The following is a 27,882-nucleotide window of genomic DNA, read 5'->3' on the forward strand; positions in this document are numbered from 1 at the left end:
CATTCCAGTTTTATCCAAAAAAAAAAAAAACCCAAAAAAAACCTTTTATAAAAGCAATTATGACACTGATGAGATTGAAGCAAAAAATGATTCCACAAGAACCAAAAGAAAAAACTTTCGCCCCCACCAACCGTGTTCCACCTGAATGATTAAATTTTTTATTTGTGAAAATGAGAAGAATTTAACAAACAGTTCTTCAAAATACTACATATGCAAAACAATTGGGAATATGAGAGGCACAAATAGCTAAGATCACTTTTCATAGTTACAAAAGGCTACGGCCTTGAAAAGGTCCCCTTTTGGACTTAATGCAAGTAACTTACATTAATGTCAGGTGCATTTCCTCATTAATAGAGGCAAAGGAGTTCTCTCAATGGTGTCTTGCAAAAAAACTGGCCTCTACTGGCCAAAATTGCACAATTAGGGCTAGATTCCGAGCTTGCCTTAAGAAAAACCAGTAAAATTGTACAAGTTTTAGAGTACAAACAGACGAATCCTTCAAATTTTGACCTGAAAACGGGGAAGGTTTTAAGTCTGTCCTTTTTCTCTCTGGTCACAAGTACTGGTACTACTGTCCTGACCAACAGCGACAAATCATGATATACAGCAGTGGGGTCTACAACTCCAACACAAGAGCCACCATTACCATCCATAGTGGGGTCCTTGCATATTATCACCTCGCAATCACCCTTATATGTAGGCATGATTATCTCCTGTGTGGATCGAAAGGATGCACTCCTCAAATGTTGGATACACGAGGGTACAACGACTTCAAATTTCTGGTATTAGAGCTCGGGCAGTGCTTGTAAAAAAACCTAGATTTAGTGTTACCCCACCTACAAACTTTCAGATTAACCTCTAAAAATTAAATTGAAGGTTGAGGAAAATTTACCAAATTAAAAGAAATCTGGTGTAAACCCTAGGTTTAGTGCAATCCACCTACAAATCTTGAAAGTAACTTTTACATATGAAACTGGAAGGTGATAAAACCTACAAAATTTAAAGAAACCTAGAATAAGAACCAAAATTAACTTCTACATATTAAACTGGAAGGTGAGAAGACCTACAAAATTTAGAGAAACCTAGAGTAAAAACCTAAATTAGAGTCAAATTACCTCGAAAAATTTTTGTTTGTAGGTCCAAAAGCTTTCAGAAAAAAGTTTATTTTGAGCATTGCTTGGCATGCTCCTAGCTATCCTCAATTGAAGACTCTCTAGTTGGGCCACAATTATCCATTCGATGCTTCTGTGGAAGCCAACGCTTCACTTCCATTTCCTTGATTGTATGGGAGTTGAGGCATCTAGGATGTTGTTCATTCACATCTCCCCGAGCAACGTGTAGAAGCAGCAAAGTCTGGCAAAACATTCATTGATCTTCAGCTTTCATGCTAGCCACAACTCAGAAAATCTACAATGCAACAACAACGCTTCACCTTTGCTACATTGCCACACAGGCGGATGATGCCTTGCATGTGGCTCCAAGAATCCAATTGCATTGGCCTCTCCCAATCGGGGACGACTAACACAGAATAGCTGCATAATTCACCATACTTCTTCACCACACCAAAGCAAATATTTCTACTCCAGGAAAAATAACTTATGAGAAAATGGAAACAGCACAAACTCTGCATGGACATGGGATGGATGATGTCGGTATGCAATGTAGTGTACTCCATACTGAAGCCCGGAGCGAACAATCCAATTCTTTTTCCTCAAATGAGAGTATGCCATATAATAGTAGGAAAAACCTTGTTTGTGTAGGTTCATCAGCTGCCACAGGCTCTCCTCATTCAGCAAGAATTCGTCCTATCAGTCGGTTTTCCTTTCGCGAATCCATAGCACAAAATCACTTATTATTGAACCAAAACACGAAACCCAAACGTCAGCCCATTCTTACACAAAGGAATTATGTATTCACTTCAAAATAGTTCTGTTACCTTTACATGCTGCATTTTGCTGAAGACTTTTAGACACTTCACTTCATGGCTCAAGAAAAAGGCCTCCTCAAACATGAGCTCATACAAAACCATCTCTTCATCTTCGTTTGCTTTTTTCTGGCAACAATTGCCAGTCCCATCACCTTGAGAATATATCACAAAAGAAGTAGAGTATGTTTCATAAATTTTGAGAGACTTTTACAAGTCAAATAAGTTGTTCTCAAGCAAAAAAGACTTACTACAAGAAAGGGAAGTTCCAGGCCCCACAAGAATAGGGTGTCCAATGCAAAAACTGTTAAGAAGCTCAGAATGATGTGAATTAGCTTGCAAAATCACAGATGTCGGATTGAAGGAGGCCTTCAAGAGTGGCATTGACTGCATTTGTCTGTAAACATCAGAGATAGGATTTTCAAGCGCAAAGCCCTTAGCTTTTGGATACTTCCACCTTGAACCTGCCAACATGGTTTAAATCCTGCAATATTGATAATAAAAAAAAGATCCTGCTGAAGCAACACTAAAAAGCTCATGGATTATTTATTGTGCCCACCTTCCCCAAAAAAAATTCATTCAATTGCTGTTTCTCAAACAATGCTCAGAAGGTGGATTGGCAACAAAATTAAAGATGGAAGACAAAGAAGGAAATTCTCGTGAGCCTAGAACCTGCACTCTTAGATGCACAAGGGAAGAAAAAAACAATAGAAGATGCTAATAATGCATCAGGTCTTTTGTAGTTTGTGTTACAGGTTCACCTACCATGTGCTATTCCTAATTTGTTTCTCTCTTTTCATAGCACACACACCCGTTGGCCCTTTTTGGCATGTGCACAAACCTGGCGATATACAATCTAGGCTCAGTGGCTGCCCTCTCATTTTGTCCACACAGGTCATTTTTTGGGCCTGCCAATTTCATTATCTTTCTTTTGGGCCACGGGCATTTTGTACGTGTTATGGGTGTTGCTTTTTGGGCTATCAGTCAGACGCTGTGAGTATAAACGTGAAACAGAATAAGTTATCACATTAATCCACCCCTTCCTTGCCCGAATGTGCTACTACTTGGTCCTTTGATTAGGGAAAGTTCCTTAACCTTATATAGCGAGCACCTCTAGAAAACGCCGCGTGGTGGATCCAGTATTCTCATATGATGCAATCCACTTGTTGTCACAAACCGGTGACGTGGCTAGCCTTACAATGGGCAGCAGAGCATACACACAAACACTCCCCAGCTGGCAGAAACCCGCAGCAGCCTGACGTCGCAGATTCCAGATTTCACGCCGCATTTTCCGCTGACAGTGCTGACGTGGCATCCGTACGGATTTCCGTGATTTGCGGGCAGCTGTACAGGATTCATGCTTTTTGCGCAGGCTGAATTTTACGCTGGCTGTTTTTGGGGAAACTTTTGGACCAGTTGCTTTATTTTTAAAAGCCTAAGGGCTTTTGATTTTGGGGCTTTGCTTTTGGGCATCCCTTGTAACCTTTAAATATGTGGGCAGGGCTCTCACAACTCAGAGCATTTGGACTCAGAGTCTGAGAGTGAGACCCCTCCCACTCTCTTGTACTTTGAACACAGATTAATACAAAAAGAAATACCAAAAGAGGCGCCAGTCTTTGGGGCCAATATCTCTATGCACAGAACTCCGCCGGGCCATGTCGAATCAATTGTAAACTATGAACTGTTTTGAAGTGAATCTCTGCTATGTCGCGGTAGAATCTTCACTTGGAGTGTCCAAGTTTGTTATAGTGGTATTAGAGCGCAGAAAAATTCTTCTTCTACGAAGGATCCGCACACAGCTTTTGGGAAAGAATCTCTGTGCCCCGAACCCCGACTTATTAGGCATTCCCACCCTTCATACATCGCACATCAGGCGCGCTCCCGTCTTCATCGCTCATGTGTTACAGGGCATAAAGCCATTAAGAATCCCAGATTACGCGACTTTGACATATGAAGGGCACGGAGATTGTACTTGATGAAATTCAGCTTCTTTCCTCAATTTTTTGGAGAGAACTGAATGATGATTGAAGGTCGACTATGTTTTGACCTAGAAAAAGAACGCCATTTCTCCACACTCACGCCGATTGCTTTTGTGAGGGTCTGCCAGGCGAGTTGCCACTAGCTCGTCCCGAGGATCATACCATTGATCTGATACCTGGAAGCCTACCACTGAACCGGCCACCTTACCGTGTGAGCCAAGCCCAGAATGAAGAAATTATGAACCAAGTGAAAGACCTCTTGGGAAAGGGTCTTATCCAGCCGAGTAATTCACCTTATTGCTCTCCTGTGTTGTTGGTTTTGAAGAAAGACGGATCTTGGAGAATGTGCATAGAGCTCTCAACAAAATAACCATCAAGAACAGATTTCCGATTCCTAGGATCGATGATATTCTAGACCCACTACTACAGGGATCCTCTTGTTTCAGCAGGATCGATTTGAAGAGCGGATAACATCAGATCCGAATCGCATCGGGAGATGTCTACAAGACAGCTTTTTGGACGACTTTCGGTTTATTCGAGTTTTTGGTGATGCCTTTGTTAGGGTGCAACAGAATGATTGTTTGCGCTTTGCTCAAGATGAGTGCTGCGAACTGTACTCAAGGTTCCTTTTAGTTCTTATGGAAGGGAGAGCCTTTCGTTCTTAGTGGAAAATGCTATGATCACGAACAAAGTGAATGGACAATGTGCGTGCAAGTATATGAGACTGAGAGATAGAGAGAGAAGAGAATACGACACCAGAGACGTTGTAAAACCCTCCTCCGAAGGCCCCACTCTCGTCGGCTAGAGTGGTCTACTTTTGATTGCACAAAGTGGTACAATGCGTATGCAATGGACTGATGCAACTTGGACTATGCCGATGACGACGACGACGACTTGATGGCTGAAACCTGAGATCTTCTAACTGCTGAATTTCGGAACTGTTTCGGTGGCTGAAAATGACTGTTTTGGCTGCGTTTTTATGGGCTGAAAATGGGGGTTCTTCTACATCCAATTGGGGCTGATTCTACTGCTGTCCCATAGGCTGAAAAACGCTGCCTCTCTGACACGCAATGGCTGAAAACCACTAACGCTGGCTGTCTGAGGTTCTTAGCAAAAACGCTAGCTTGATGAAGTCCAAAAACGCTGATGGGCTGAACTGGAAAACGCTAGCAAACTGGGATTTCTTGCGATGAGGGGTATCTGGAAATTATATTTAAAGAACCTTCGGCCTCCGAGCCCGGACTTATTAGCCACTCCCACCCTTACTTCATCGCGCATCGGGCGCGCTCCCATCTTCACCGCTCATGTCTTACAAGGCATAAGCCATAAAGATCACTTGCAAGAGAAGGATCCAAGAGTTGTTTCGAGCTGCTGTTTTTCTCAAAGGCACTGTCATGCAGTGGTGGAAGTCTATAGCAAGCAAGCCGCACACTTCAAGGACTTGGCAAGCTTTCAAGAAAACTGAAGTTATTGGTTTCTGACATCTTCCTTCAAAGTGCAAATTCTGCCAGAGTGGGGTATCCTGAAATGCTTGCCATGGAACCCTAGCAGATTATAACTTGAAATTTCTCGACATCTCTCAGTAGGTGTCTCTTTTCGAGCTAAAAACCTTGGAGGTCCAGTGTGATTGCTAGGTCTTGGGACTACCATCACCGCCATAAGAATATTGCTTGTCGAGACTTGTTTTGACTATTCAAGAGTTTGTGGATCATGCAGCGGTCGGCTACGACCTTATGGAAGGAACCTAACCCTAATTTTTGGTGCAGGTTTCATGATGGAAAGTCAATCGATTTTTCGAGCTCGACTGATGTCGAGATTGCTTTTTACGTTTGGTTGAGAACTTGTTTGGTGATCCTGTATGGAGTTTATTTGAAATAGATGGTATCTCTTTTGAACCTGTCTTAGTGTCGATTTGAAATGTATGCCCACCCCCCCCCCCCCCCCCCTCTCCTTGTACTTTTGGCATATACTCACTGTAGAGATCCAACGTTTGGGCACTCTACTCTCTCTAGTGTTTTTTGTCTTGCTAGCGTTTTGGTGTGCAGGGGACATCCTCTCTCTAGCGTTTTCTCTCTCCACGAAGGTCTCTCTCCATCTGGTGTTTTCCACTTGCGATCCTCTCTCCTCTTGCTAGCACTAGTGTATGCACACCCTTTTCGGTGAGCCATTGCTTGTGGTGTGTTTCCATGCCCATTCGGTGGGCGGTACGTGATAGGACCTTGATGACGAGGAGATCCATCGCGATAGATACGAGATCTATTGGCTGCCCAGTATAGAGAGGTGGTTTGCTTGCAGTCGCAAATAAGTTCATCACCCGATGTGCCTCCTCAATTGTAAGAGGATCTCTGTCCTTTATCACTGTAACATCAAAGCATAGTTCACCTGTAACAAGGTCTCACCTCAGCTAATCGAAGTCGCTGAGATCGTCGTGTAGTATCGGCTTCACGCCAATCGGATGGAAAGTATGAAGTTGTTGAATCTCGCAAAGTCTCCAATAGCCCCTTCAGCAACTTGTCTGACTTGCTCCCCGGGGGAGCGAGCTACTGGTATATCTGGTTCTAACTCTGCAGTATGATGAGAACCATTGTCATCTGCATCATCTAGAATGGGTGCATTTTCCTCCAAAGCCTGAGGAACAGGGGTAGGAGAAGAGGGTTCATCAAGAGGTAAATCAAAATCAGGGTCTCCAAGTATCGGCAAATCGGGGGTAGTCGTGGAAGACTTGGGAGCGGAAGCCCCCTCTAAAGAAAAATCTCGTTGAAGACAACATCACGGCCAAGTACAACATCCTTCTTCTCTGGATCATAAAGTCAATATCCCTCGGAAAGAGAATTGTAGCCGACAAGAACCAATCTCCGGGACTTGGGATCAAACTTCCCCCTTTGCTCCTTCGGTACATGGACATAAGCATCGCTCCCAAAAAATCCAAAAGTGGGCATCGGGCTTCTTACCAAAATAGGCTTCAAATGTGGTCTTCGTAGGAACTGAAGAGGTTGGAGATCAGTTTATGGTATGGACAGCCGTCGCAACTGCCTCTCTGCCCATACAAACTTCGGTAAGTCTCAATGCTCAAGCATGGTCCGTGCCATTTCTACCACTGTCATATTCTTCCGCTCCACATCACCATTCTCAAAAGGTGATCCGGTATTCGCAAGCTCTCGCTTGATGCCATGACAAAACTGAATAAAAGAATTGGAAGTAAACTCCCCATCTTTGTCCGATCGAATAGCCTTCAACACTTGATTGCTTTCCTTCTCCACAAGAGAACGCCAATTCTTGAAGAGGCCAAATGCCTCGTGCTTGTGCTGTAGAAAGGGGTATCCGAGTCGCTAAAGAAAGAGCATGGAGCCTGTAGAGTCCTTTCTCTATCGAGCCCCCTCTCACCACTTTGCCAGATTGTCGATCCCGAATAGATACCTCTAGAAAGATCACCTCCATGCCAAGCTTGCACACCTCGTACACAGACATAAGATGAAATCCCAGCTTTGGAGCATAAAGTACCTTGGAGGTATGCATACCCCCTCTGCCATCGGGAATGAGCTCCATAAATCCCTCGTTGTGGATAGGAATTTCATATTTGTCGAAATGAAGATGGTACCACAGTGTCGTCGCATGTTGGACAAAACAACCTTCGAAGATTTCATGTGCCGTGAGGCACCATTGTCACGTATCCAATCACAATCATCTCGACCCGCAAGAGTCGACGCAACCTCCGATGTCCCTGGAGAGTCCTGTGTAGGGAGAATCTCCAAATGAACAAAGGTTGGTGACTGCACCGCTGCCGCCGAAGAAGTCAAAGCATCTCCAACTCGCTTTGGACACTTCCTCCAATAATGTCCCTTCTCACCGCAACTATTGCAATGCCATTCCGCCTTCAAGGCATCCCGTTTGGCATCACTCTTCTTGTCTTTGGTTTTGTTGCTTTTCTTCTTACCCTTCTTCTGCTTCTTGTTGTTGGAAGAACCGGTCAAGGCTTCGGAGCCTAACTTCTTCCCCATACTGAACCGCTTCTCTTGGTCCAATACCATTGAACAATCTCGTCCCAAGAGATAGTATTCAATCGGCCACTCGTAATCAATGAAGAGTAAAAGTTGGTGTACCGAGGAGGTAATTAGGCCAAAAGTTGGATGGCCATGTCCTCTAAACTGATAAGCTTTCCATATGAAGTATCTCTTGTTGAAGCTCCCGCATCTTGTTGATGTGATCCCGCATGGAAGAATGTTTCGCATCCAAGGTCCTCAACTGCACGTTGAGGGCTATCCGCTTCAATGGAGAAACTCGATCATAAAGGGAAGAAAGCCGATCCAAATCAACTTCGCATCTTTCATCAATCGTATGTGGCTAATAACTGAGGGTGTACTGTTGAGGATAATGAAAGACCGGATTCGAGCATTGACACGCTCCCATAACTTTGCTCCCGTAGGTCTTTTGGCTTTTGAAAGTTGCTCAAGACTTAACCTCCAAGCTCATAAGAGTCAAAGACCGCCATCATGGTAGCTTTCCAAATGGCATAGTTGTCTCCATTCAATTACCGATCCGAGGGAAAGGTAGGGAGAGTAGGTATCTTGACTGGTTGATCACCTACGCCGGAGTAGAACTGGGACCAATCTCCCCATTCCTCGTTGACGGTGGTTTCACTACCGTCAGTCTCCTCATGATGTACTTTGACATCACGGGTTGAACTGGTTTCAGAATCATCACTCTTCTCCATGGTGTTGGAGAATTTAGGCAGGTGATAAGGCTAGGTCGAGGTAGAAGAAAAAATCTGAAAATCTGCCCACTGCAGACGAAATTGGCCCGAAAAGAGTAAAAACGTAGAAAAAACAGCACATCATCTCTTTTCGCCGCGAAAAATCAGCACCACAAACTCACACAAATCACCGAACCGATTCAAGAGCATGTTGTGGCTCTGATACCATGTCAAAGGTGCAACGGAGCCAACCTTCAGATCACGGCCAAGGGGCATAAACCCTAAGAGCAGAAGCAGTAGAAGAAGAAGCAAAAGAGTTCCCACCAACTTATGGGACCCCGTCTGCCGATGGGACCCAAGTGGCATAAAGGCAGTAAATTAAATTTTGGACCCTCACAGACACAAAAGACAACGTAACCAGCTGATGACGTGGCTGAGAAGTATGGATTTCTGGATTTTGTGCTGGTCTGCTGACTTGGCAGAGCTGTACGGATTTCCGTGCTTTACGTTGACTGCTGATGTAGCAAAGTTGTACGAATTTCCTGGTTTTGCACTGGCAGCTTTTGAGTTTACTGCTTTTCATGTAACTGCTTTTGAGGCCAAGGGCCTTTAAATATGTACAAAGTGCTCATTCTTTGGCATGCTTCAGTACGAAGGTGCAGAGGGTAGAGTACGGACATTGTACTGAGTTCAAGTATTATAAAGAAATACTGAAAGTGCTCATTCTTTGGCATGCTTCAGTAGAAGGCGTGTTGCGCATGGGCTTCCATGATTGCTCTATCCTCTGCAGGCGTGAAAGGCCTATGCTCCACCTGGGGGCTCAGCTGATTGCACCGGTATTAGAGCATCAAGCGTGAACTTTTCTAAAAGCATACCGATCGTACAAAAGAGCAAACAGACCAAACCGGCGCTTCCAAAGGCTACTGGAATTTTATTTAAAGAACCTTCGGCCTTTGACCCCGGGACTTATTAGGCACTCCCACCCTTACTTCATCGCGCATCGGGCACGCTCCTGTCTTCATCGCTCTGTCTCACAAGGCATAGCCCATAAAGATCACCTGCAAGAGAAGGATCCAAGATTTGTTTTCAACTGCTGTTTTTCTCAGATGCAGTGCCATGCAGTGGTGGAAGTCTATAGCTACCAAGCTGCATGCTCCAAGGACTTGGCAAGCTTTCAAGAAAATTTTTGCCTAGAGTTATATGGTTTCTAACATCTCCCTTCGGAGTGCAACTTCTGGCAGAGTGGGGTATCCTAAAATGGTTGCCATGGAAACCCTAGCAAATTATAAGTTGAAATTTCTCGACATCTTTAAGCAGGTGTCCCTTCTCAAACCGAAGATTTTGGAGATCTAGTGTGATTGCTATGTCTTGGGACTACCATCACTGCCACAGGAACACTATTTGTAGAGGCCTGTGTCGACTATTCCAGAGTTTATGGACCATGTTGCGGCTGGCTACGACCTTATGGAACAAACCTAACCCTAATTTTTGGTGCAGGCTTCAAGATGGAAATTCAATCGACTTTTCGAGCTCGACTCTTGTCGAGATTGCTTTTTAAGTATGAGTTCTGTTTGAGAGCTTGTTTGGTGATCCTGTTTGGAATTTGTTTAAATTGGATGGTATCTGTTTTGAACCTGTCTTGGTGCCGATTTGAAACGTTTGACTCTGGTTTTAATACTGGTTTCAATTTTTGGTGACTTTACTCCAGGGTAGAGTAGTGAGAACTGAAGTTTTGGTATTGTTTGAACCTCGGAACAACGCAGACGGGATGTCTGGGGAGCGTTTTGTTGTATGCTTGAAAACCTCGGAACGACGTAAACGGGATGTCTGGAGAGCGTTTCGTTGTATGTTAGAAAACCTCTGAATGACGCAGATGGGATGTCTAAGGAGCGTTTCATTGTATGCTTGAACCTCCAAGCAACGCACGTTGCGGTCTGGGGAGCGTTTGGTTGTCCTAGTCCTCTAAACTCATTGCCCGGATCTTTTAAGGTTATTTGCGGGGGGAGGGACGAGGCAATCGTTGAGTAGCTTCATACCGCAGATCATCTGTCTCAGGGAAGTGCTCAACAACGTTGTTCATTGTGTCTTGTAACATGCATATGTAAGCATTTGTGTTGCATTGTGATGTGCCAACCACTGAATAATCCTTATTGGATGAGATACTTTTGGAAAGTCAACGACCCAGGATATCAAGAGTTCTGATCTGAAACGAGACTCTTTATTGGATGATATTCTTCTGGGAAGCCAACGACCCAAGAAATCAAGAGTTCCGATTTGGAAAGAGAAAATTGATTGTCCCTCGGAATGACCCTCGAAAATTTTTGAGCTAACTTGAGTTGTTTTGTAGGTATGCTGTAATCGTGGACGATTACTTTCTTTCAAGAAGGGGGGATGTCACAAACTGCTAATGTGTCAAGTCACTAAAGAACGGAGCCAACCTTCAGATCACAGCCGAGGGACCTTAACCCTAAGAGCAGAAGCAGTAGAAGAAGAAGCGGAAGAAGTTCCCACCAACTTATGGGACCGCATTCGATGGGGCCCAAGTGACAAAGGCATTAAAATAAAGTTGAACCCTCACACACAAAAAACAACGTAACCAGCTGATGACATGGTAGAGTACGGATTTCCGCGTTTTAGACTGACTCCAAACGTGGCAGAGTTGTATGGATTTCTTGCTTTTGTGCTGACAGCTTTTGAACCAGATGCTTTTGAGTTTACTGCTTTTCATGTAACTACTTTTGAAGCCAAGGGGCTTTAAATATGTGTAGAGGGCTCCTCCTCTTGCATGCTTCAATACAAAGGTGCAGAGGGTGGAGTACCGGCATTGTACTGAGTTCAAGTAATATATAGAAATATCGAAAGGGGCACCAAACCTCTCTCTAGGGTGGAACTTCGCCACTCCGTCTTGTGTCGTGCATCTCTTTCAGCTCAGTTGTTATTGAAGTGCTAAAAGTCTATTCAGTCTGTTCTTTTTCGTTGGCACGTGGTGCCCGTCTTGTGACAACCCTACTGTTATGCAAGGAAGCACCAACTAAGTAGTTGCACTTCAAACGAGTTTTCACTTCTTTATGGCTCACACAAGAATACAAACAAGATGTAATCACCCCTTGGAATCATTCAGGGATGATCGAGGATGACACATTGGATACCTATTGCAAGAGATTTTGGGAACTTGTTTCTTCCTTTAAAAAGATAACCTTCATGCAACAAGTTGAGCGGTTATAATGTGGACCCCAAAGAGATACGGAGTTATTATCTACAAAAGAAGTCCGAGTCCATGCGACGACTCATGGGACACCCTAAAAAGGGCTTTGGTATGCATATTGGCACTCTTACCTACCCCATAGACAGATTTGTGGCAATCAGAACTGGACAAGAACCGACTAACAGTAACAAGAAGACATGCCAAAAAGGGCTCTGGTATGCATGCTGGCACTCTCTGTCACAAAGTGATGACGTGGCTGCCCGCTCTGCAGGAAACCCTAACCCTAAAATCAGAAACCCTAATTTTGATGAACCCCTAACCCTAAAATCAGAAACCCTAATTTTGATGAAACCCTAACCTGAAATGCTGACTAGCTGGTTGCAACGTAAAACGCAGAACGACTGCCACGTGGAAAGCAGTACGGAATCCCGCGATTTACGGCGGATTTTTCAGCAGCAGTAAAGCAATGCAGCTTTTGGGCAAAATCAACGTGGGAAAAAAGCTATGCTTTATTTTCTACGCATATTGAGAGAGAGAAAAGCATTTTTGCTTTATTAAGCAAGAGAAAAAAAAAAAGGGAGAGCTTTTCTGCTTTATTTTAAAAGGACAGCTTTTTGGGACTTGCTTTATTTTTACAAGCAAGAGAGAGAAAGAGCCTTTGCTTTATTTGGGTTGTTGATTTTCAGCTTTTGGGCTTTGCTTTTGGCAACCCTTGTACCTTTAAATATGTGAGCAGGCCTCTCACAACTCAAAGCATCTGAACGCAGAGTCCGAGTGTGAGTGCCTGCCCGCACTCTTGTACTTTGAACTCAAATTAATACAAAAAGAAATACCAGAAGGGGCGCCAGTCTTTGGGGCCAATATCTCTAGGCACGGAACTCCGCCAAGCAAGGATCAGTCGACTCCCTCTGCATCCAGAGATGCGGGAAGGGATCACAACGAAGATTCCGGCAAGGAGTATGGCCCGCCTCGGCCTACTCAGGCATAGTGTCCAGAGATGGAGCGCCGTCAATTGATCGGCGATGCAACAGAGATGATGCTCAATTTTGCGAAGGACCCAAAATTTGCAAAATATATGACGAAGACTTCTTTTCAGGAGGTGCATGCAGTGGCAGAAAACCACACCACCACCCCCAAAACCCGCTCTCAAGTAACCTCCTGCTTCCAAGAAGTATTCAGAGAAGGAACTAGAATAGGTGGTTGATGCGCGAATTGCATAGCTTTTCGACGCGCAAAATAAAACTAATAAGCACGGCAAAAAGCAGAAGAAAGGCGCTGACTTCCCGGGTTATTTGGGTCGTCAGTCTTCTTTTGAAAAAGCAAGAAAGCAGAAGAAGCGTGTTCGATTTGAAGGAGTACCCAGTTCTTCTTCTTCTTCTTCTTCTTCTTCTTCTTCTTCTTCTTCTTCTAACAGTTCTTCTAGCTCATCTAACCCGAGCGAAGAAGACCGAAAAGGCAAAAAGCGAAGCAAGAAACAACGCTACGGGAAGGGCAAGAAAAAGGCAAAGAAGTCTAATTCTCACCCCGTGAGTGACAGTTCTACAGAGGACTCGTCTACATACAATTCAGACTCTGATGATAGCAACTTTTATGCAAAGATGTCATGTGACACATCCCAACCCTATGTGTCCGTGGACAAGCTACACCACAGCAAGGTTCAGTCAGTCCAATCAAGTTAGATTAGCAGTGATCTGGCACTTTTGTGAGTCTATTCGTAGACCGTGCATGCCCAGTCACTTAGCATAGATGCATATCCTCCGGTTGCACACAGCATGATCATTGGAGTTCCCATCAAAATCCATTAGCATCAGTTGGGGGAATTTTCCAATGCATTTAGCCTATTTTCCTATTTATTGGGATTTTCAATTATTATTTTTAAGTGACTTTCCTACAAAAGTAGGTAGGGCAATTTTGCTAAGTTAATATATAAGCAAACCCAAGTTAGCACTTTCTGGCAGAAGAGGCAGCAGGAGCTTCCCGCTCAACAGGTCCCTTCTCAGCAGTACCCTCCAGAGCCTAGCGTTTTGGATAAAGACCTCCGCCGGTGTGCCCTCTTGCAGTACAGCGGCAACACCAGATCCCCCGCATCTTCCCCCCTTGCATCGTTGCCAAGACCACCATCAGTAGCGTTTTTGCTCATCAAACCTCAGCACCAACATCAGCGTTTCAGCCTATGCACTAACGCCAGCACCCTTCAGCCATTCAGCGTTTTGGTGGCGTTTTTCCACAGCTTGGCACCACAGCCATTCAGCGTTTTTCAGCAGGTATAACAGCCCATAAAAACGCAGCATTGACTCAGATCCTCAGCGTTTTTAGCTTGCAAAAACAGGCCATAAAAACGCAGCCTTGAACCAGGTTGATCCAGCGTTTTACTCAGCCCTAAGTCCCTCGCCAAAACAGGGATTTTCAGCCGTGTGAAGCAACCCCAAGACCACTCAGAACCATCAGCAGTTTCCCCCCTTTGGACAGCAGATAGAAGTAGACCAATTCAGCCCCGAACAGTCCAAGAAATTCAGCAGATAGAAGAGTACGGATTTCAACCATCGAGTCGTCGTCGTCATCACCGTCGTCGTCATCGGCATAGTCCCATTGCATCAGTCCATTGCATACGCATTGTACACCTTTGTGCAATCAAAGAATAGATCACTCTCGCCGACGAGAGTGGGGCCTTAGGAGGAGGGTTTTACAACCTCTCGGTGTCGTATCTCTTCTCTCTCCTTCTCTCAGTCTCATTCACTTGCACGCACAACATCCACTCACTTTGTTCGTGACCACAGCACTCTACAAGACGGAAAGCTCTCTCTTTCCCTAAAGAACTAAAAGGAACCTTGAGCAATAAAGATCACTAATCTTGAAAAAATACAACATTCATTTCGTTGCACCTAACATTGGTATCAGAGCTTTGGAAGTGTTCTGCATTACTCAAGGAAAGAACCACGAGAACCACAAGGATTTATTTTTTTTTTGCTTGTTGCGATCGCACGAACCCAAGTTTACTTGGGTGTGGCGATCCCTAATCGTGTTTTGTTGAAGTGACAGGAATCCCAAGAAAGAAGGGCTTGTCCAACCTCCCCTTGTGTCTCTTTTCACTCATTGAGAGCGGACCGTGCACTTAGCGGCCGGCCAATCGACGTGAGGTGGGAAAAAGCAACCTTGGTGTGAGCGCAAGGCCGCCAAGGGGTGCGCCCGCAGAAAAGGGTAGAACTTGGGTGAAGAGAAGATCCTTCTCCAACGCGATTTGCAAGCAAAAGAAACCCTCAAGAACCTCAAGATCCTCAAGACCCCAAGATTCTCACGAATCAAGGACCCCCAAGAACCCAAGTTCCTCGTGAACTTCAGAACCCAAGAACCCACAAGAACCCACGATTGCAGAATGATCATCACTCGAAGCGGATTGGATACTTCACTTCGAAGTGATGAGCATGAGAGAGGCGAAGAAGAATTTTCCCCACCAGGAGGTTTTTCCGACCCTTCCCCATCCATCTACGACAAAGCTTGCACTAACTCCTATGGAGGAGTTGGACCAAGAAAGAAAAGCCTACGAAGAAGACATGGCAGCCATCGAGCGTAAGTACCAAAAAAGAATGGCAGCCATAGCGCGAGAGAACAAAGCAAGACAAGCAGAATTTGATCGCCTGAACAAAGCCCTCAAAGAAAAGAGTGACCACCACAACAAGGAGTTTTGGCGACTCTATTCTCAAGTTCAAGCACAGATGCAAGAGATTTGGGGAAAGAAGACTCTCTCAGTCTCTTCTTCTCCAACCCATGATATACAAGATTTGCATGACAATGATGAGCATGATGATTTGGATGACAAAGATAAGCATGATGATTTGAATGATATTGCTAAGCATGATGATTTGGATGCCAAAGACAAGCATGATGATTTGCATGATCAAGATGTGATTTCTCACGAGCAAGATGATTTGCATGATCACAATGTGATTTCTCACAAGCATGATGAGTTGCAGGAAGAAGATGTGATTGTTCACAAGGATGATGTGTTAGTTGACGCATTTCCTAGAGAAGCTAACCTTGTTGTAGATTCGATCAATCACCAAGAATCGATCTTGGCTTTCGAGTCGAGGTCCACAGATCCCCCACAAGAAGATTCGATAAATCCCGAAGAACCGATCTTGGCTTTCGAGTCAAGGTCCAAAGAACCCCCACAAGACGATTCGATCATTCAAGAAGAAGCGATCTTGGCTCTCGAGCCTTGGTCCGAAGAACCATCACAGGAAGTATTATGTGTTCGCATGATTGATACGCACGCATTGTTCGAGTGTTTCATTCGTGACGGTTTCCTGTATTTTAGTCAGCATCGTTATGTGATCCCTTTTCCTAGGCATGACATATTGCATGTTGAGCACGTTTCTCTCATGGATGAGCACGAATGTATGCGGATTGTTCATGAAAAGCTGAAAAGTTTGTATGTCAGAAAGTCACATTCCATGTCTCTTCCTTGGCATGACACAGTTTCCGAACGAGCACATGATTGTATGAGCACCAAGCATGGGCATTTCCATTGTGATTTTCCACAGTTGATTGATTTCGATCAAACACAAAAGATTCGAGCGCATTGTTTGCATGTGTTTGATGAACAGGTTGTCACTCCGTCTCTATGTTCATCTACATTGCATACACAGTCTTTAGAGAAGACACGATTTTTTTCCTTCACTTTACATGGCATGGGTATGTTCATGGTTTTGTGTTGGACATGGTTTCAGGAATTTTCAGCCATGGAGATTCTTGAAGACGGAAGAAGCAGATCTCTAGACGAAGTTGACGCAAGAAAGGAGATTCAAACGACTTTGTGTCGCTTTCGGCGCGGCCCATAGAAGCAAGCGTTGCAGACCTTTATGAAGTTCAAGTACCGCACGACCCACACATCAGAGTGGGCCGGCGAAGAGTCTCTTCCAGGATTCCGGATGCCGTTGGCAATCTCCCTCGACGCCATACAGTTCGATACCAGTACCTCACTTTGAAAAGGAGGGGATGTCACGTAACACATCCCAACCCTATGTGTCCGTGGACAAGCTACACCACAGCAAGGTTCAGTCAGTCCAATCAAGTTAGATTAGCAGTGATCTGGCACTTTTGTGAGTCTATTCGTAGACCGTGCATGCCCAGTCACTTAGCATAGATGCATATCCTCCGGTTGCACACAGCATGATCATTGGAGTTCCCATCAAAATCCATTAGCATCAGTTGGGGGAATTTTCCAATGCATTTAGCCTATTTTCCTATTTATTGGGATTTTCAATTATTATTTTTAAGTGACTTTCCTACAAAAGTAGGTAGGGCAATTTTGCTAAGTTAATATATAAGCAAACCCAAGTTAGCACTTTCTGGCAGAAGAGGCAGCAGGAGCTTCCCGCTCAACAGGTCCCTTCTCAGCAGTACCCTCCAGAGCCTAGCGTTTTGGATAAAGACCTCCACCGGTGTGCCCTCTTGCAGAACCGCGGCAACACCAGATCCCCCGCATCTTCCCCCCTTGCATCGTCGCCAAGACCACCATCAGTAGCGTTTTTGCTCATCAAACCTCAGCACCAACATCAGCGTTTCAGCCTATGCACTAACGCCAGCACCCTTCAGGCATTCAGCGTTTTGGTGGCGTTTTTCCACAGCTTGGCACCACAGCCATTCAGCGTTTTTCAGCAGGTATAACAGCCCATAAAAACGCAGCATTGACTCAGATCCTCAGCGTTTTTAGCTTGCAAAAACAGGCCATAAAAACGCAGCCTTGAACCAGGTTGATCCAGCGTTTTACTCAGCCCTAAGTCCCTCGCCAAAACAGGGATTTTCAGCCGTGTGAAGCAACCCCAAGACCACTCAGAACCATCAGCAGTTTCCCCCCTTTGGACAGCAGATAGAAGTAGACCAATTCAGCCCCGAACAGTCCAAGAAATTCAGCAGATAGAAGAGTACGGATTTCAACCATCGAGTCGTCGTCGTCATCACCGTCGTCGTCATCGGCATAGTCCCATTGCATACGCATTGTGCACCTTTGTGCAATCAAAGAATAGACCACTCTCGCCGACGAGAGTGGGGCCTTCGGAGGATGGTTTTACAACCTCTCAGTGTCGTATCTCTTCTCTCTCCTTCTCTCAGTCTCATTCACTTGCACGCACAACATCCACTCACTTTGTTCGTGACCACAGCACTCTACAAGACAGAAAGCTCTCTCTTTCCCTAAAGAACTAAAAGGAACCTTGAGCAATAAAGATCACTAACCTTGAGAAAATACAACATTCATTCCGCTGCACCTAACAAAAGAAGAAGAATTTTTACAAAGCCAACCAATATGACTTTCTAGAAGACAAAAGCAAGAAAGTCCGAGAGTTTAAAGAAGGTGGACAATTAATTAGATTTGACACGTTTTCGGGATATAGAGATGCTTCGAAGGCTTTGTCTTTTGTACAGCAGTTTGACATCGCTTTTGCGGGAGGGCGTTACTCAAAGCATTCTAAGATTCGGATAGCTGCCTCTTATTTAGGGGGGAATGCTCGAACTTGGTGGTCCACGCTTCTATTAAGCAAGATTTTGCCAGTTAAATGCCTGAAATTCAAGAGGCTTTTTATTTCTTCTTGGCTGACTGAGAGTATGAACGCGATATACGAACTGCTTGGAACCATCTTCGGATGACCAAGAAGGATACAGTGGACGCTTATTGCGAGAGATTCTAGAGCTCTTTTCTACCCACCTCTTCATTTAAGAAGATCTCGTTCAAGGAACAGATTGAGCGGTTTACCTTGGGTCTACCTACAGAGATCCGAGATCACTGCTTGGAAAAAAAGTCAGCTCCTATTCAGGAGTTGATGAGTCATGCGAAACGGGGTTTTGCCATCCACTCTAGCAATCTGAATTACCCCACCGATGAGATCATGACACAAAGAGCTGAACAGATTTCGACAAATGAAAGTAGAAAGAGAAAGAGCAACTCAGAAAAGAAAGATGCACGACCCAAGCTTACTCCTCAAGAGCGGGCTAGCTTCATCAGAGAGGGAAGGTGCTTTGGATGCAGGGAAACTGAGCATATCTGCGTGAAGTGCCCTAACAAGGCACCGAATGAACAGGATGAAGAAAGGCCAGAAAGTTCCAAAGCAGCTGAGAGACGTGGCAGAAAAGACAGATAAAAAGTAGAATTAGTACCACATTGCGTGGGGCCTGAACTAAATCAAATGAATGAAAGTACAAACTTTGCCGCTTTTGGGGCAAAGTGAAAGATCGGGTAGCTCTTTTGAAGGAGCCAAGGCCAACTTCTTTTCACTTGGAATTGGCGGCTCGATTTGGAATTACGCCCGATAGGCTGAGGCCACAGGCGGAGGTAGTTAAAGTGGCACCCGGATGGGATGTGCCATTACACCGAGCATTGGCAAACTTCATTTGCAATGACAGGGGTGTTTAGGGCACGAGGAGTTTTATGTATTTGCCTTCGAAGGTTGTAACGTTCTATTCGAAATCCCTTGGTACCACAACAACAACGCCGTGGTTGACAACCGGGCCGAGAAAGCGACTTTCACAAATGAAGGGCTCAGAAATTGTACTTGATGAACTTCAGTTTCTTTACTCATTTTCTTTTGGGAGAGAACTGAACGATGGATGAAGGTTGAATATGTTTTGACCTCAACAAAAGAACGCCAAGATTTTCTCCACACTCATGCCGATTGCTTTTCAGAGGGCCTGTCAGGCGGGCTACCACCCACTCGTCCCGAGGATCATACTATTCATATGATACCAGGAAGCACACTACCTTACCGTGTGAGCCGAGCCCAGAACGAAGAGATTATGAACCAAGTGAAAGACCTCTTGGAAAAGGGTCTTGTCCAGCCTAATAGTTCACCGTATTGCTCTCCAATGTTGTTGGTTTTGAAGAACGACGGATCTTGGAGAATGTGCATCAATTATAGAGCTCTAAACAAAATCACCATCAAGAACAGATTTTTGATTCCTAGGATCGATGATATTACAGGGATCCTCGTATCTAGTAGGATTGATTTGAAGAGTGGATATTATCAGAGTCGAATCGCGTTGGGAGACGTCTACAAGACAGCCTTTCGGACGACTTTTGGGTTATTTGAGTTTTTGGTGATGCCTTTTTGGCCTATCCAATGCTCCTGCGACATTTAACCGGATGATGGATAGGATTTTTTGAGAGTACAGGCTATTTGTTGGCTCTTTCTTTGACGATATCATTGTTTTCTCCAAGGATGAGGCAGAACATAGAGATCATCTGCTTTAGGTCTTTCAGGCATTACGAGATCACAAGTTAGTGATTAATGCGAAGAAAGTGATTTTTTTCCTATCAAAGATACACTTTTTGGGACACATTATGTCAGCAGCAAGAGTGCAAATGGATCCGGCCAAGATAGAGACTATCCGTGATTGGCCCGATTTGAAGAATGTCCATGAAGTTAGAAGATTCTTAGGATTGTGTTCCTACAATAGGCAGTCATTCGAAAGTTTGAAGAGGTTGCTTCCCCTTTGCATATCTTGACACAGAAAGGAGTCCCTTTCTCGTGGGGACCCACAGCAACGACTGCCTTTTAGACTTTGAAAGAGAAATTGACTACGGGACCAGTTTTGACTTTGCCGGACTTGCAGAAGTCGTTTGAAGTATATTGTGATACTTGTGGTCATAGTCTGGATGCGGTGCAAGAAGGCCAATGTCACGTGACACATCTAACCATATGTGTCCGTGGACAAGCTACAGCATGACCAGGGTTCAATTCAATCAAGTCAGTCTAGAATAGGAAGTAATCTGGCACTTTTGTGAGTCTGTTCGTAGACCGTGCATGTCCAAACACTTAGATTAGATGCATATCCTCCGGTTGTACACAGCATGACCATCAGATTCCAGTCAGATCCCATCAGTAGCATTTTTACAGTGCATAGATCAATTTTCCCTATTTTTGACATTTTTCACTTATTATTTTTAAGTGACTTTTGTTGGAAAGTAGGTAGGGCAATTTTGCTAAGTTTGTACAAATAGAAACCTAGCGTTAGCACTTTCTGGCAGAAGAGGCAGCAGGAGCACCTTGCTCGACAGGCAACTTCTCAGCAAAACCCCATCAAAAGACCTAGGGTTTTGCACATTGCAAGACCTAGAGTTTTTGGATGTCGCATAACAGCAGCACAAAGCCTTGGCGATTTTGCATTGCAGAGGAGCTTCAGCATTGGTAGACACAGTAGAATCACTTCATGACAGCAGATCAGCCCTAGCGTTAGTGGATTTTATCCAGCAGCAGATTTTCAGCCCTAGCGTTTTTGCATCTACAAACAGTTCAGCGTTTTTGCAGATCTTCGCGACGGAATCCCCACAAGCATCAGCGTTTTCAATTTTCAGCAGTTAACACTCGCAGAAGAAGTCCCGAACCTCGCAGATCTCACCTTCCCGCAGCAGTTCCTCGCCGCATGGTCAGATTCCGCAAGGTTTACAGTTTCAGCCCGGAAAACGCAGATTTCAGCATCTGCGTTTTCAGCGCGTCGTCGTCGCATCGTTGCCATCGACATCGTCATCGACATAGAGTCAAAATTCAGCAGATAAAGATTTGCAGATTTCAGCCCTTAGCATTTTCAGATTTCAGCCTGTCTCGTCGTCGTCCTCATCGTCGTCGACATCGTCTGCAAGTCCAAGCATTGTAGAGATTTGTGCAATCATAAGTAGACCGCTCTTGCCATAGAGAGTGGGGCCTTCGGAGGAGGGTTTGACAGCATCTCTGGTGTCGTATTCTCTTCTCTCTCTATCTCTCATTCTCATGCACTTTCACTCACAGTGTCCATTCACTTTGTTTGTGTCCATTGCACTCTCTCACTAAAGGAACGGAAGGCTCTCCCTTCCGTAAGTAAAAAGAACCCTTGAGCACAGTTCGGAGCACTCATCTTGAGCAAAGTTCAACATTCACTTCCGTTGCACCTTACATTGGTATCAAAGCTTTGGCAGTGTTCTGTATCACTCAAGGAAAGAACCAAAAGAACCACAGAATTTTTTTTGCTTGTTGTGGTCGCACGTAACCCAGGTCCTCTTGGGCGTGTCGATTCCTAATCGTGTTTTTGAAGAGTGACGGGAATCCAAAGAAAGAAGGGCTTGTCCAGCCTCCCCTTGTGCCTCTTTTCACTCATTGAGAGCAGACTATGCACTTAGCGGCCGGCCAATCGATGTGAGGTGGGGAAAAGCAACCTTGGTGTGAGCGCAAGGCCGCCAACGCGTGCGCCTGTGGAAAAGAGCAAAACTTGGGTGAAGAGAAGATCCTTCTCTAACACAGATTGCAAGCGAAAGAAGAACTCAAGAACCTCAAGACCCTCAAGACACTCAAGAACCTCAAGACCCCCAAGAAACCACAACCCCCAAGAACCCAATTTCCTAGAGAACTTAAGAACCCAAGACTTCAGTGGATGGTCATCATCCGAAGCGGTATGGATACTTTGCATAAAGGTGGTGAACATGGGAGTAGCAAAGAAGAATTTTCCCCACCAGGAGGTTTTTGTTAGGTGCAGCGGAATGAATGTTGTATTTTCTCAAGATTAGTGATCTTTATTGCTCAAGGTTCCTTTTAGTTCTTAGGGAGAGAGAGAGATTTCCGTCTTATGGAGAGTGCTATGATCACAAACAAAGTGAGTGGATATTGTGCGTGCAAGTGAATGAGATTGAGAGAAGGAGAGAGAAGAGATACGACACCCGAGAGGTTGTAAAACCCTCCTCCGAAGGCCCCACTCTCGTTGGCGAGAGTGGTCTACTTTGATTGCACAAAGGTGTACGATGCGAATGCAATGGACTGATGCAACTTGGACTATGCCGATGACGACGACGGTGATGACGACGGCTTAGGCTGAAATCTGTGATCTTCTATGGCTCAGTTCGGGATTGTCTTGGTGGCTGAAAATGACTGTTTTCTTCCAGTTTTCATGGCTGAAAATGATCGAGTTGTCGGGGGGTCATGCTGAGCACAAAACGCTAAGGATCTGTACCCTTTTGGCTGCGATTTATCGGCTGATGTTGAAAGCTGAAAAACGTTGGTTGCTGCAGGCTTTTGATGGGACTGTTGCCGGCTGAAAACGCTAAGGATCTGCTGTGTTTCCAATGGCTGAAACTGATGATGAAAACGCTGAGTTTCCACAAACTGAAGGGCTGCAAAAACGCTGCTAGCGTTAGTGGTTTGCTGATGTCAGAATCGCTATGGCTGGTCTGCTGCTGATGGTTAAAAACGCCAGGCAATGGAGGACATGGAGGGCGATGCTGGATCTAGGGAAACGCCAAGGAAGTGGGAGGATGGCGATGCTGATGCTTGAAGATGCTAGGGTGCTGAGGGGGGGGTACTGCTGAGAAGTTGCCTGTTGAGCGGGAAGCTCCAGCTGCCTCTTCTGCCAGAAAGTGCTCACTTGGGTTTGCTTATATATTAACTGAGCAAAATTGCCCTACCTACTTTTGTTGGAAAGTCACTTAAAAATAATAAGTGAAAATAACCAATAAATAGGAAAATAGGCTAAATGCCTTGAAAAATTCCCCTAACTGATGCTAATGTTGGGTTAAAGGCCTAAATAACCCCTTTTTGTACATTTTTATACTTTGTCCTCGACACATTTTTTAAAGGTCACTTATGATAAAAGTGGGAAAACCCAAAACTCACTTATTGAGTTTTCCCCAAAAACGTGAGCTCTCTCTCTTCTGCTAGCGCTTCCTCTCCTGCTGGCCTTCGCCTCCCCTCTCTGTACACACACTACACTTCCTCGCGTGCTCTTTCACTTGCACACACCACCGCGCGCTCATCAACTGGTATCAGAGCTTCAATTAGGGTTTGCTCCAAACCTGCAAATATTGAATTTCAGCCAAGAAGGTCAACTTTCACGCGAGATTTTGCAATTTCGTCGCCAAAGGACTCGTCCCTGGACACTAGAGAGCTCCCGGCAACCCAAATTGACCCAAAACAGGCTGAAAATAGGTCAAAAACAGGAAATTACAGGGTATGACAGCAAAATACAAGTTTTGCAAATGATGTATTAAGGTGTGGGAATACTTTTGCTAAGTCCCCGCTATCCGAAAACACTGAAATTGCCGAAAAACGAGCCCTAAAACAAGTGTTTTAAGCAAATTTCAGATTTGCGCAGGTTTTTGCAAGTGTTTTTATGGTGCGATTACATTGGGGAAAGTGCAAATTGATGCAATCTACGCCCATTTGACAAATTTTGTCGATGTATGACCATTTGTGACTCAATTTCATGCAATTTTGATACTACAATTGGGGCTTTTGCGCTTACATGCTTCTAAAGGCTGTGTATTAGCCTTATGTTTGTCTTCTGAGGCTAAAAGCAACTAAATTTTCTGTTTTCGAGCACAAATTCGCTCGCTGAAATTTCTTGAGCATAAATTTCAGAAATTGAATTTTGTGCCCAAATCGACCTATTTTGCCCCAAATTGCTCTTGTGACCATTTGGAGCTGTAGTGCACATCTCTGTGAGGCTATACTCCGATTTTTGCGCATTTTGCCCAAAAATTCAGCGTATTATCCCTCTTATTTCGTGCAACTATGGCCTCATCTTCTTCGGATGTGAAGAACCTCTTCGAGATTAGGAGGTTCAATGGTACAGGTTTTGATCTTTGGAAAGACAGGATTCAAGGAATCCTATTTCTTAAGGATTGCGAAGGGGCACTTGAACAGGTGAAGCCACAGAATATGACGGATGAAGCATGGGTTAGCATGAACAGGAAGGCCGGTACATACATTAAAATGGCCATGACCGATGAGACCGTCATTGATGTGAAAGGTCTCACGACTGATTTTGATGTGTGGGAGAAGTTGAAGGGAATGTATGAAAATACAACGCCTGTCAACCAGGTGCACTTGATGCGAAAACTTGTTGGCATGCAACTAGATGAGTCCAAGAGCGCGGCAGAGCACTTGTCATTATTCGCAGGTACTTTGTCGCAGTTATACAGGATTCTGGCTTGCCCCCTTTTGATGATAAGCTGAAAGCTATCTTCTTGCTTTTGACCTTACCTGAGTCATGGGAAACTTTGGTGGTTTCGTTGTCCAATAACCCCAATTTGACCTTTGATGGTGTTAGGGGTTCTATCTTGAATGAAGAAATCAGGAGGAAAGCAAGTGGAGAGGGAGGCAGCTCTGCCAACATGGTTAGAGGCAGGACAGAAAAGAAGAATGCTTATGCACAAAGGAGTAAGAGTAAGAGTAAAGAAAGGGGAATTGCAAGCAAAGGCAAGGGTGATGTGACTTGCTATCAATGTGGCAGTAAAGGTCACAAGAAACCCAATTGCAGGTACTATAAAGCTGAGTTAGAAAGGAAAAAGAATGGTGGAGACAAAAAGAAAGAGAAGAAGGAAGTCAAGGCAGATGCACAGGATAGCTCAAAGGACAAAGAGAAGGCCAATGTGGCTTCTAGTGTCGTGATTGAGGAGCTGTCAGATGTAGAGGACATCTTGTGTGCCACTTTGTCAGATGATGATGCTTATGACTTTGATGCCTCTCTAAATGTTCATTCACAGGACATGCAGATCACCAAGAGTGATCTTATTGATGCTTTGTTGACTGTCAATAATGCATTGTCCCAGACTTAGATTGTTGATTCCGGTGCTTCATTTCATGTGACTCCTATCAAGGAGTGTTTCTCTACTTTTGATGCGGGCAAGCGTGGCCATGTATACCTTGGAAACAATCATGCATCCATTGAGGGTATTGGCACTGTGCATCTCTCCATAGATGGCACAAATGAGCTTGTCTTGCATGATGTTCGATATGTGCCGGGAATCAAGAAGAGTCTGCTTTCTGTTGGTCAGATGGATATGCATGGTTATAGCATCTTGTTTGAGAGAGGGTCATGGAAAATGACTAAAGGCTCAAGGCTGATTGTAAAAGGCACAAAGAAAGGGACACTTTACTGCATGCATGGAAAGGCCGTGTTGGGCAAGTTTATTGCATTGGCTGAAATTAACTCTCACATGGAGTTGTGGCACAAGAGGCTTGGCCATATGAGCCAAAAGGGCCTTTCTAAGCTTTGTACTTTGAACAAGATTGATGCTAAAGGCACAAAGCTTTACTTTTGTAATGAATGTCAATATGGCAAGCAAGTAAAGCGTTCTTATTACTCTGGTGTCTCTCGTAAATCTTGTGTGCTTGATCTTGTACATTCCGATGTATGTAGCATGCCTATTAAGTCTATGGGTGGTGCATGTTATTTTGTCTCCTTTGTTGACGATCATTCTAGGAAAATTTGGGTTTATTTACTTAAGTCTAAGGATGAAGCCTTTGCTACGTTTAAGAGATTTCATGCATTTGTGACCACCCAAACAGATAGAAAGCTAAAATGCTTGCGTACAGACAATGGGGGAGAGTACACAAGTGCTAAATTTAACAAGTTTTGTGAAAATTTGGGCATTAAGAGGGAGCTTATTGTATCATACAGCCCCTCTTCTAATGGTGTGGCTGAAAGATTCAATAGAACACTTTGTGAGAGGGTGAGATGCATGCTGTCCACAGCTAATCTCTCTCATGGATTTTGGGGAGAAGCTTTGAAAACTGCAGTGCATATATGCAATCGATCCCCTCACATGTCTTTGCATCCCTGAAGAGGTTTGGTCTGGCAAGCCTGCTTCATATGATCACTTACGCATTTTTGGTTGCGAAGCTTTTGTGCATGTTAGACCTGAGTTGAGGAGTAAACTAGATGCGAAGTCCATTAAAGGCCTCTTCATGGGATATGGTGAAGAAGGCGAAATGGGTTACACGATTTGGTTACCTCACCTCAAAAGGGTTGTACGCGACCGGGATGTTGTTTTTAATGAGGCAAGGCTACTTCAAAACAATTGTGCCTCAAAGCATGACCATAAAAGGGTGAAATTTCAGCATGACCAGCCACCTGTTAGGCCTATTTTTGACCCTCAGGATGCACCACAAATGGCTAAAAATGTAGATGATCCAGTGGTGTTTGAGCCAGATGATGTTGGACAGCAAATTGAGGCTCCTGAAGGGCATTTGCAGCCAAGAAACCTAGAAACAATGTTGAAAATGGTGCTGAAAATGATGTACATCAGCCCATTGTTGATGATTTTGTAGCGCCACATGATGTAAACCCATTGCCGGATAATGTGGATCATTGCGTGAGGTGGTCTACTCGTCAAAGACGGCCTGTGAGTCGATATGACCCATCTTTGCATTACATTATGTTGACAGATGAGGAAGAGCCTCTTACGTATAAAGAGGCAAAGACATGTGAGCACAGCGACAAGTGGGAGCTTGCTATGCATGAAGAGATTAAAGCTTTGCATGCTAATCATACTTGGGATTTGGTTGAATTGCCCAAAGGAAGAAACGCTATTCCTAACAAATGGGTGTATAAAATCAAGACTGTTGATGCAAAACCCAAGTATAAGGCAAGGCTTGTGGCAAAGGGATATGTTCAAACCAAGGGCATAGACTTTCAGGAAGTGTTGCTAATTGGACTATTTTCTTGAATATTTTTAATGATTAATCTCTTTTTCTAGGATATTTTATTGTGTATACTAAGAACTGTTAAAAGATTGTAGCTACAGGAAGTGCCATCAAGAACAGACAACTCTGATGTGTCATTTGATGGGTTACGGTAAACATCGCGAAGGAGTTTCCATAAGTTCGGTGGAAAGAGCCGGGTTACGAGTGCCCCTGATGCGTCACATGATGGGTGACGGGTGCATCAGAAAGGGGACATTCCGTAGACTAAGGAGGAAATCCGAACTGAGTAAGAAAATACGCATAAGAACGGAAGCACAAGAATAAAGATGGGTTCAATGAAGCTTTTTACGAAAAGCAAGAATATTCGCGAGAGGGCAGATGTTTCCCCGCGAGGAGTCTGTGTTTGCATTGCATCTGTGCCGTGTTCTGCACCCGGGGACGCCTGGAATGTGTTCGTGTAGCATTGTTTTCACTAACTGAGTGAGTTTTTAAAGTTTGAACAGGTTCACACTTTATTTTATAAAGTGGCCGATCACTTTTAAGTGACCAGCCCTCTTATAATAAAATAAAGCAAGGCTCTTCAAAAAAAAGCATACGTTAAAAAAAACTCAGCGCTAATAAGCTACGCAGGGCTGTACGGCAGC

General features: G+C 44.4%; 1 protein-coding gene across 1 annotated transcript in view; it reads right to left on the reverse strand.

Annotated features, from left to right (window-relative positions):
• Positions 1–230: 230 nt before the first annotated feature.
• Positions 231–27,882, reverse strand: part of LOC147421653 (tRNA-splicing endonuclease subunit Sen2-1-like) — a 53,119-nt gene continuing 25,467 nt past the window's right edge. Inside the window, exons 2-7 of the mRNA XM_086503226.1 lie at positions 2,176–2,408; positions 1,943–2,079; positions 1,624–1,805; positions 1,433–1,532; positions 1,116–1,353; positions 231–990 (exon numbers count right to left, since the gene is read on the reverse strand). Of these exons, the coding sequence (XP_086359352.1) occupies positions 1,189–1,353; positions 1,433–1,532; positions 1,624–1,805; positions 1,943–2,079; positions 2,176–2,398 (807 nt within the window). The 5' untranslated portion in view covers positions 2,399–2,408 and the 3' untranslated portion in view covers positions 231–990; positions 1,116–1,188. The remainder of the gene's footprint in view (positions 991–1,115; positions 1,354–1,432; positions 1,533–1,623; positions 1,806–1,942; positions 2,080–2,175; positions 2,409–27,882) is intronic.

The sequence above is a fragment of the Adiantum capillus-veneris genome, chromosome 27 (assembly GCF_014529385.1).
Source record: "Adiantum capillus-veneris isolate H3 chromosome 27, ASM1452938v2, whole genome shotgun sequence".
NCBI lineage: Eukaryota > Viridiplantae > Streptophyta > Polypodiopsida > Polypodiales > Pteridaceae > Adiantum > Adiantum capillus-veneris.